Below are 10,580 nucleotides of genomic sequence, written 5' to 3' on the forward strand. Positions count from 1 at the left end.
CACACACACACACACACACACACACACGTTACCAATTTAGCAGTGTTCACCAAACATGCATGAATTGCTCATGACACTCATCACACTGGGGTTCATTTGGGAAGACAGAGACAGACTCACAGCTGAAATCCCTGCTTCACGATACAAAGGGACAAACAGCCAGATGACTGATTACAAAACCTGGACTGAACATGGAAGCAAAAAAGGAGAATCCAATCAGAGGGCAGGAAGAGTATCCCAAGAAAAGGGAGTACACTCGAGCCCCACCCCTGAAATAGACCTGGGGATAAACCCTAGGGATCCGCACAGGGTTCTCAGAGGTTGAAGGGTTCAAGGTATGGCCAGAAGTAATAGAGGTCAGCCACAAGGAGGTGAGCAGATCAGGACTGACTCTACCTGAGGCGGCTGAGGGGCCTTAAAGGTTTTGTTGTTGTTGTTGTTTTGGGGTTTTTTTGTTTTGTTTTTTGTTTTGTTTTTTTGAGACAGGGTTTCTCTGTATAGCCCTGACTGTCCTGGAACTCACTTTGTAGACCAGGCTGGCCTCGAACTCAGAAATCTGCCTGCCTCTGCCTCCTGAGTGCTGGAATTAAAGGCGTGCACCGCCATGCCCAGCTGGCTTTAAAGGTTTTAAAGAGGACTACGGAGTAAAGCCTCTCTGCAGAATATATGAGAGGCTGAAGGGAAAGACTTGAGGCATGTGGAAGGCACAAGAGGAAGAGGCGGAGGATGAAGAGGAGGAGGAGGAAGAGGAGGAGGAGGATCATTCTAAATGCCTCACAGAGACTTGTTTGTCCCTGTAACAACTATGGGCAGTAGCTGTTCTCATTTTGCCCGTTATATGAATGGTGAAACTAAGGCCCAGTGAGCACAGATTGCTTGCTGTAGGTTTATAACCCATAAGTGAATTCTAACTGAGCCAACCCGGCTCAGGAGCCCACGAGCATTGCATAACTACTGTTTAGGAGAGAGAGGATGAAGTGTTGCCTAACACTGTCTGGGAAGGTGGTATAGAGAAGATAAGCGAGAGGGAAGGAGAGGAAGAGTGGGGGCGGGGTGGTGGAGAAGAGCAGAGGAGGAGAGAGGAAAGGACTGTCAGGAGGGACAACACAGATGGCAGGAGTGGGTGTGGCAAAGCTCAAGCAAAGCTTCTCAACGTGTGGGTCGCGACCCTTTTGGGAGTCCAATGACTCTCTCATAGGGGTTGCATCTCAGGTATCCTGCGTATCAGACATTTGTATTACAATTCATAAGAGTAGCAAAATTACAGTTATGAGGTGGCAACAAAAATAATTTTGTGGTTGGGGTCATCACAGCTTGAGGAACTGTGTGATAGAGTTGCAGCATTAGGAAGGCTGAGAACTGCTGATCTAGAGTGCTGTTCATACTGAGTCTGCAGCCTCTGGGGAGCCTAAGGGAGACTGCGGGTGATCAGTACATATGATGTTGGGGCTTAGGAAGGAAGCTGGGGACAACAGGTGCTAAAGACACTGGCCAGTGGGCTGGAGAGATGGCTCAGCGGTTAAGAGCACTGACTGCTCTTCCAGAGGTCCTGAGTTCAATTCCCAGCAACCACATGGTGACTCACAGCCATCTGTAATGGGATCTGATGCCCTCTTCTGGTGTGTCTGAAGACAGTGACAGTGGACTCACATATATAAAATAAATAGATAAATCTTTAAAAAAAAAAAAAGAAAAAAGAAAAAGAAAAGAAAAAAACCAGTGGTCCTAGCTAAAGCCACAGAGGCCATCAGACTTACCATGAAGAGCTAATAGACAGAAGGCCAAGGTAAAACCCAGATGACACCCAGAGAAAATAGGAGTAAATGCAAAGAGAACAAGCCAGCAGGACTCAGTGATGTAGACATGAAAGATAAGGCTTGAACAGTCACTTTCAACATAAAGTACAAAATCACCCAGTAGACTCAGTGGTGCAGCTCAGAGGCAGAGCACCTGAGGTGTGAGAGCATCTGTCCCCAGCATCAAAATAAACAGGACTGCTGAGACACCCAGCCAGCGGAAGCACTCACAGCCAAGCCTGGCATCCCAGGTTCGATCCCCGGATCACGCCTAGTCAAAGGAGAAAATCAACTCCCACAATTTGTCCTCTGACTACCAGACACGTGCTGTGGGACATGCGTGTGCCTCTCACACAAAAACAAATAAATGTAAAATGATTTAAATAAATAAACCCAAAACACAGCAAGCTGAGATGAAATATGTTAGCACGCCTGAGAGATGTTCAAAATATTATACTCCCAAGTTATGTAGCATTTCCATAAAGCAATGACAAAAGAACCATAATCTGGTGCAAAAGGAAGATAGATAAGAATAAGTAATTCACAGAGGAAACTTCAAGTAGACCATACAGTTTCAGGGATAGAGCCTCAGCCCTACCTGCCTACAGGCAAACAGGTAGGTGGGCAAAGAGCAGTCAAGCAGGCTGCATCGATAGCTAGCGGGGAACCTAGCCGCTGAGTGGAAAATTCAGGGAGAGTCCAGAAGTCTCTGCTTGTCAGCACTTGACATATACAAGTGTCAGATGACCGGTTGACAGAGACACAGCATTGCAGGATCACGGTCTACCACTTTCCGAGGTCCAGGGGAGGGAGCGCCACCATTCCCTCCATCTGGCATGTCAGATACAATCTTGGGTCTGGCTTCCTTGATTTGATTTTAATATGCCCAAGTGTCTCTACAGTCTCAATTCATCCCCAATAAATTTGTAGGATAACACCATTTTTATCCCTGTGATAACCCAGGAATGTCACTCATCAATCTATGCTATATGGGTGGTGCCAGGCTGTTGGTGGTACTTGAGAGTCCACATTGGGGGGGGGCATAATCAAAATAGGGCCAAAAAGTGCCTCTTAGGGCAAAAGATGTCTCAGGACAAAGCATCGCCGGAAAACCCACTGGTTCTTTTACAGCATGGAGTACCTTAGAGCAGGGCGTAGCCTGATCTCAACAATGTGGATGGTGGTTATCATGGGGAAAGATTTGAGTGAAGAGAAAGTTCTAGGTTCTACGTATGTGCTCTTGTCTTCCGTGTCTCATCTCCAATCTGCTTGTACTTAGATGTAATGTTGCTAATAACAATTCAACTGAAGAAAATGGGTTGCCAGGGATACCCCCGCTCCCCAGCCGAGGCATCTCTGGCCACCTTTGCAGAGTAGGAAAGGAGCCTCTTTGCAGCGTGTTGTTGAGCAGCAAATAAGAGGCAGGCGAGGAAGAACACAGCAACTGCGGAATAGGGGCAAAGGGTTTCTGAGACAGAGGGAGAAGGGCTGAGTTCAGGCTGACTTTGAAGAGCCAATTGTGGCAGAAGGCAGATCCTCACCCGGAAGAGAGGCAGAGGCCCCCAGCCGGGGCAGGGGCTCACAAGAAGCGGAAGCTCTCTTGCTGACCCTGAGAGGAAGAAAGGAAGTGCTAATGCAAGTCCAGCCAGGTCCATCTGCAGGGTCTGGGACATCCACATCTTCCTTGTTCAAAAGGAGGCATAGGCTGGGAAGGAAGCTGACCTCTACCTTCAGATTGGCAGGCTCCTCTAAAAGCCATCAGAAGGCATGAAAATCCCAAGAGCTCCCTACAGAATCACCAGGTGAACCTGAGCCTGGAGCAAAAGTCCCAGAACAGGCTCGCCGCTCCTCTATGGGACACCTCCCTTGGGGGTGGGACATTGGTCCAGAGGGCCTCCAGGACTTCCCCATCGGTAGCCCAGGTCAGTAGTTTCCACATCACGGCTGCCGCCTCACTTTCTTCCAGTTCAACCAGCCCTGACGGCTCACAAGCCTTGAGTCACGGAGAGCTGGGAGCCACTCTGCTCACAAACAGCTTCGTAGAACTACTGCAGGTAGGAGAGCTGATTGGTCACGGACTGGGGGAATATATTTCTGGTAGAAGGGACCAGGGAACTCTGCCTTTCCTGGAGCCCTGGGAAGCGGCGTGACGCATTGTAGAACCTCAGAGTTGAGGTCTGCATCTTCAGGTAGCCGGCGCTATATCAAAGCACTTTTTATAACAAGCATGCTCTATATCTGCATGGTCTAATATGGAAGTCACTGGTCACCTGTGGCCATTGAGCCCTTGAAATATAGCAGTGACAGCCACTTAAGTAAATTTACTTATTTTTATTTATTTATTTATTTGTGTGTGTGTGCGCGCGCGCGCCGTGGGATGCTCATGAAGGTCAGAGGATAGCTTTGTGGAGTCAGTTCTTCACCTGGGATCTGAGGAGCCAACCCAGGTCACCTGATGAACAGCAAGTGCTTTTGCCAACAGAACCGTCTCCCCAGCCTCCCATGAAGTGAATTCCAGTCTATCTCAGCTGCTTTTCCTTTAGAGAGTTAAATGGCCTGAAGCTACAATTCTGGGCAGGAAAGACCTGAAACAAACCAGTGTCTTCCAGGAGAGCGGCAAGGTCCAGAGAGGTGCTCTTACCCTGACCCCCAGAGCAGGACCAAGATGAGAACTTTTTTTAAGAAACAAAACTATGCGGCATAGGCTACATAATAAGACAAAACAAAATTTTAAAAGAAAGAAAGAAAGAAAGAAAGAAAAAACAGAAGTGGGCGGTTGAGAAATGCCCAATCTGGGTTCATTTCCCACCCCAGTGGTATTTGATTGTCTGGGACAGAGCAGTTACCTATGGAGCTAGGAAACCTGAGGCTGGCTGAGGCCAGCTGAGGCCGGCTGAGGCTAGGACCCTGCTCCTTCCGGCATTTGATAAACGAAAACATAAGAGCAGACTTTAATATCCATTTAAAAATGCTTACTGCCCAGTTGAGTTGTGTCACTCAAAGTAAGTTGCCTAACCTCCAGGGACTCCGTTTCCTCATCCAGAACATGCCGACTTCATTGATGTGAAGGTTGAAAGACAAAATAGACGATAGACCCCCTTTGCCTGTGAGGCGCCAAGCCAGTCAGCCATCCAGATTACAACCAGATGACAACTAATAAGACAGCCATTATCCAGGTCAGAGCACGTGAAGGTGCCCACGGGAGTTGGCCCTGAAAACTAGGTAGGCTTGGTTCTCTGCCTGACTCATCCTCCAACTGAGGATGTGATGGGAGAGACCAGCCGCCTGTAAATACACTACCTCAGTTCTAAGAATCACAGTATAAGCTGTCTCTATGGTGTGTGTGTGTGTGTGTGTGTGTGTGAGAGAGAGAGAGAGAGAGAGAGAGAGAGAGAGAGAGAGAGAGAGAGAGAGAGAGAGATCTACCCAACAACCTAGTGATCCTTTCACTAACAGGTTTTAGCATCCACTGGCCCAGACCAGAAAAACACTAAGGAGTGATTGCTGAAGCTGGACTCAAAGATCCTCCCCCTAGGGTAGACCACTTCAGCGACTGCTACCCAATGTGTGTGCTCTGGACTCTGGGATACAGGCTAAACAGAGCTGGTGGAATATCAACATTGTCCCCGGGGCCCGTCAGGAAGGGAGCAAGCAGATAATGGATCTTTGCGACTCTACCTTTAGTAATCCTGTCCTTTGTAAACCACTAGGAAAGGTGGCAAGATGCATTCCTGGTGTCAAGTTTTCAAAATGTGTCAATACTGGGTCGGGATTTTCACTTTTACCAAAAGGCTGTTTTCACGGGAGAGGGGGTTGGCTCCCAGGGTGGGTCTGCAATGCCCTGGAACTGAAACCCTCAAGCTGCTGCCAAGTCTGTCAGCCAAGGAAGCACAGCACACCCGAAACTGGACACATGGTTGGCACAGGAGGCCGGGAGAAAAGCAAAAGAGGAGGGAGGGAGGGAGGATTGGAGTCCCATGCACGGGTGAAGCTGCTCAGAGGTACTTAGCAAGGCAAGGAGGAAGAGTCTGGGAGCTTTTGAAGAAGGAAAACAAGCAGCTTCCAGTCCAGGGAAGAGGGTGGCTGGAAGTGCCAGGATCTCAAGACTTCAGCTCAGCTGCCTCACTTGAACCAGAAAGAGCAATGGTTCAGCCAAATGGCAAGGTAGAAGAACCACCTGGGCTGGCTGGAGAGGGGTGAATCAGACCCACAGCTGCAGGAACCAGAGGCTTGGAGACTGTAGCAAAGAAGACACAGCTGTGGTCCTGAGCAAGCCCCTTCCTCTGTCTGGGCCTGTTTCCTCCCCACACTGAGACCTGGAAAGACAGGCTAGAAAACCTCATTGGGTCACTTCCCAATAGGAACTCTAAATCCATAAGATGACTCCACCCGTGGGCCCTGGGCTGAGAATTCATACTTAAAACATCCAACTCATCTCACGCCCTTAGGAGCTCCTCCCCTTCTTGAGCAATCTAACCCATCCCTCAGTTCCTCTAAAGAATTTCACTGCTCTTCATGGGTCACAGCTGCCTACCTTAGGTGTCCCACAGGTGAAAAGCCAGCATCCCGGTGAGTCTGGAACACCCCCTACCACTACCTAGAATCTCTGTGTCACTCAACACCCAGCCTGACCATGAGTCTGCCCCTCCTCCCTGGCTTGACCCCTAAACATTATGCCTCCTTAGCACAGAGGAAGGGCTTCTGGCCCCCTTTCTGTCATCTGGCAAAAACTGCTTAGAACCACTTGCAATCCAGCCCCTGCTCTTGGCCTGCCATCTCTCTGAGCCTGCCTACCCTCCTTGTCTGGGCTGCAGTTGGATCTGGAGATAGATGTACCAGGCACCGAGGACTCTCACACCTGTGCGGCACTTATGGGCCATATTTCTAAAGAGGATGAGAATTGGGGTCATGGTACAATGACTTGGTTTTCTGTTGTTGAAATGTTTCCCAGCCCTGGAGCTTCTGGGCTAATGCAAACTCCAAGGAGCTTGTACTTCCCTTCAATCCAGGAGTTCCTACTGTGTCACAGAGGACATGACAGGGTCCTCAGTTGAAGATGTTTCCTTCACCATTCCAGCAATAGCTATTTGGTTCATTTGCAGCCTAAGGGAGAGCAAAAAGATGGTGGTGTCCAAGCTTGCATGCTTGACTGAAAGGTTATTCAAGATCTTAGATCTATGGGGTTGTGACTCTGTGGCAGAGTGTGCACTTAGCGTGTGCAGGGCCAATCTTTGGGAAGAATGATAAAGCAAAATGCTTAGGAGTGAGCATATCTAATATAACAGGATGATCTTCCAACAATAAACTAAGGGCAGTGCATGGTGTGGACAAACTAATGACATGAAATCCCAGTGCACCATAAGAGCCCTGTGGTCGCAGACTGTTTACTGGGTCTTCTGGGTCTCAAACATGAACTAATTATAGCACTTGTGATGACCGAGGGAAATCTTGCACAAAGCAGATCTCAACTGTCATCTTCCATCCTTTCCTCTGTGCCTTCAGCCATGAACGAATTCCTTTCAGAGATTAGTAGGTTAAAATGCAAACACCAACTCTTGCCCCCTGTGCATTGCTGGTCCCTCCTGGCCCTCTCCTCTGAGAGTTTACCTTCCATCCTGGCCTGCATGGTTTCCCCATGGAACACTGAGCCTGCCCTCGCTGCCTGGGCAGCCCTCACAGTCCTGCATTTTACCTGGATTCCACAATCTAGCTACCTGTGGAATTCAAGTGCACACGTTTGGGGAGCAAGCTTTGGGGAGCAAGTTTGTACCCAACAGGCCACTTTCCCAACTTCATTGTTTTGATTTTCAAATTTGTTGTTGTTGTTATTGTTGTTTTGTTGTTATTGTTGATGAGGATGGTGATGGTGATGTTTTGAATGGGGTCTCATATAGGTCAAGATAGACTTGAACTGCTTTGTAGCCAAAGATGACTTTAAAGTCCTGATCTTCCTTCCTCCATCCCCAGTATGCTGAGTGCAGAGATTGCCAGCAAATGCCATCCTACCTCGTTTATTCAGTTCTGGGAGCCCTACCTAGGACTTTGAGAATCTCAGGCGAGCATTCTATCACCTGAGCTCCACCTCTGCCCATTTTTGTCATTTTCTTTACAATTATTTTTAACTTTTTATGTACATGGGTGTTTCACCTGCAAGTATGTAGGTTTACCCTGTGCATGCCTGGTACCTGAGGGGGACAGAAGATCCCTTGGAACTGGGGTTACAGGAAGTTGTTAGCTGCTGGATGTGTGCTGAGAAACCAAGCCTGAGAATACTACAAGTGCAGCCAGTGCTCTTAACCACTAAGCCATCTCTCCAGCCCCATTTTTTGTTATTATTATTATTATTATTATTATTATTGTTTTAATATTTGTACTTGCTTTGTAAGATTGTACACCTTTTTAATGTTTTACTAGCACATTTTAGCTATGCATATGAGTTTAATTATAACATTTTCATATGTATGTATATATACATATTTATGTATGCATATATATTTATATGTGTATATATAAATACATATTTATATATGTATATGTATATATATATATACACTGTATATAACATAGATAATATATTAGATACACATATATAAATTATATATAAACATGGTTTTTTGTAACAGGGTCTTAGTTGACCTCAAACATGCTATGTAAACAAGGATGTACAAATTATGTATATATCATATATACAAATTATATATACATATATAGAAGCAGAGTTATATATATATGTATATAATATATTCAAATTATATGTCATATACAAATATTTGTATATATGTACATCATATGTACAAATTATATATACACATATACATATATAAAAATCATATATACACATATACAAATATAAATGTGTACATGTATAAAATTTGTACATCCTTGGATACTAGCATGTTTGAGGCCAACCAAGTCCCTGTTTCAAAAAACAATCTTGAAGAGAATTGTAGTTTTTATGCCCCACAAATGTCTCATTTATTATTTATTACTATTTTGTCTCAAATGCTTACTGCTATCATTTACAAACTTGAAGGAAATAATGTCTTCCTTGCAATATGCAAGCCAATGGAAAAATCCTCATGCCCCAGTTTCTTGGGGGTAGGGGGGGTTAGACAAGAATCAGGGTGGCTTTGCCTTGCAGTAACGTTTATCTCTCCTCTATTGACAGGATTAAGTTTACCTCAAAGATGGGAGAAATCAAGGTGGATGACTTCAACATTGAAGATTTCTTCAGTGGAGATATTGATATTTTCAATTATAGCTCTGGCATGCCCTCTATTCTGCCAGATATGGTCCCATGCCACCCAGAGGACCTATATATCAACAGATATGCTGTGGTTGTCATATACGTACTGGTGACTCTGCTGAGCCTTGTGGGGAACTCCTTGGTGATGCTGGTCATCTTATACAACCGGAGCACCTGCTCTGTCACTGATGTCTACCTGCTGAACCTAGCCATTGCTGACCTGTTCTTTGCCCTGACCTTGCCTGTCTGGGCTGCATCTAAAGTAAATGGATGGACTTTTGGCCCAATCCCGTGCAAGATATTCTCATACGTGAGGGAGGTTACCTTCTATAGCAGCGTTCTGCTGCTAGCCTGCATCAGCATGGACCGCTACCTGGCCATTGTCCATGCCACAAGTACACTGATCCAGAAGAGACACTTGGTCAAGTTTGTGTGCATAGCCATGTGGTTACTATCATTAATTCTGGCCCTGCCCATCTCAATTCTACGGAATACTGTTTATGCAAACCCTTCTACCATTGTCTGCTATGAGGATGTAGGTAACAATACATCCCATTTGAGGGTGGTACTGCGTGTCCTGCCTCAGACTTTTGGCTTCCTCGTGCCACTGCTCATCATGCTGTTCTGCTATGGGTTCACACTGCGCACTCTTTTTAAGGCCCACATGGGGCAGAAGCACCGGGCCATGCGGGTCATCTTCGCTGTCGTCCTTGTCTTTCTGCTCTGTTGGCTGCCCTACAACCTGGTCCTGTTCACAGACACCCTCATGAGAACCAAGCAGATCAAGGAGACCTGTGAGCGCCGCTATGACATTGACAGGGCCATGGATGCTACTGAGATTCTTGGCTTTCTCCACAGCTGCCTTAACCCCATCATCTATGCCTTTATTGGCCAGAAATTTCGCCACGGACTTCTCAAGATCATGGCCACTTACGGCCTTGTCAGCAAGGAGTTCTTAGCCAAGGAGGGCAGGCCTTCTTTTGTTAGCTCTTCTTCAGCAAATACCTCTACTACCCTCTAAAGACTGTTCACCTAAACTGTGGCCCCTCAGGGTTCCTTCTTGTCCTTCAGCATGGCTCATTACCAGAGACTGTGTTATTTGAATTGATGCAGCCCCTCCTCTACAGTTACAGGGAGACAAAGGTCATGTTCTTAGCAGAGCCCCCATTGCAGAGTTTAGAAACCCCTATGCTGGCTGTTCGCTCCCTTCCATCTTGGTATGCCTACTGATAGAGTTGGTCCATCCTAACACTAGACCTCAAACACTCTTTTCTAAGAAGCACACGTTAAAATTACAGTGAGATACTGCCTCCTACCCATCAGAACAGTTAGCAGTAAAAGGAAGAGGTGGAGGAGAGAATATGGCAAGTGTCAACGAGGAGGTAGAAAAAGGGAACTTTTCATCTTACCAGTAGACATGTACCAGAGTACCCCATGCACAGGAACATAACATAGCAGTTTTCCATTAAAAAAATTAAATATAGCCAGGTGTGGTGGCGCATGCCTTTAATCCCAGCACTCGGGAGGCAGAGGCAGGT

At 46.6% G+C, this 10,580-nt stretch overlaps 1 protein-coding gene across 1 annotated transcript; it reads left to right on the top strand.

Annotated features, from left to right (window-relative positions):
• The first annotated feature begins 8,983 nt into the window (after nt 1–8,983).
• Cxcr2 (C-X-C motif chemokine receptor 2) lies at nt 8,984–10,063 on the top strand. The gene has a single exon (XM_021199361.1). The coding sequence runs from the start codon at nt 8,984–8,986 to the stop codon at nt 10,061–10,063; it is 1,080 nt and encodes a 359-aa protein (XP_021055020.1).
• Nucleotides 10,064–10,580: the final 517 nt, after the last annotated feature.

Source organism: Mus pahari, chromosome 5 (genome assembly GCF_900095145.1).
Source record: "Mus pahari chromosome 5, PAHARI_EIJ_v1.1, whole genome shotgun sequence".
Classification (NCBI taxonomy): domain Eukaryota; kingdom Metazoa; phylum Chordata; class Mammalia; order Rodentia; family Muridae; genus Mus; species Mus pahari.

Coding starts and splice junctions, on each gene's coding strand:
- Cxcr2 (XM_021199361.1), top strand. CDS start 8,984: ATGGGAGAAATCAAGGTGGATGACTTCAACATTGAAGATTTCTTCAGT.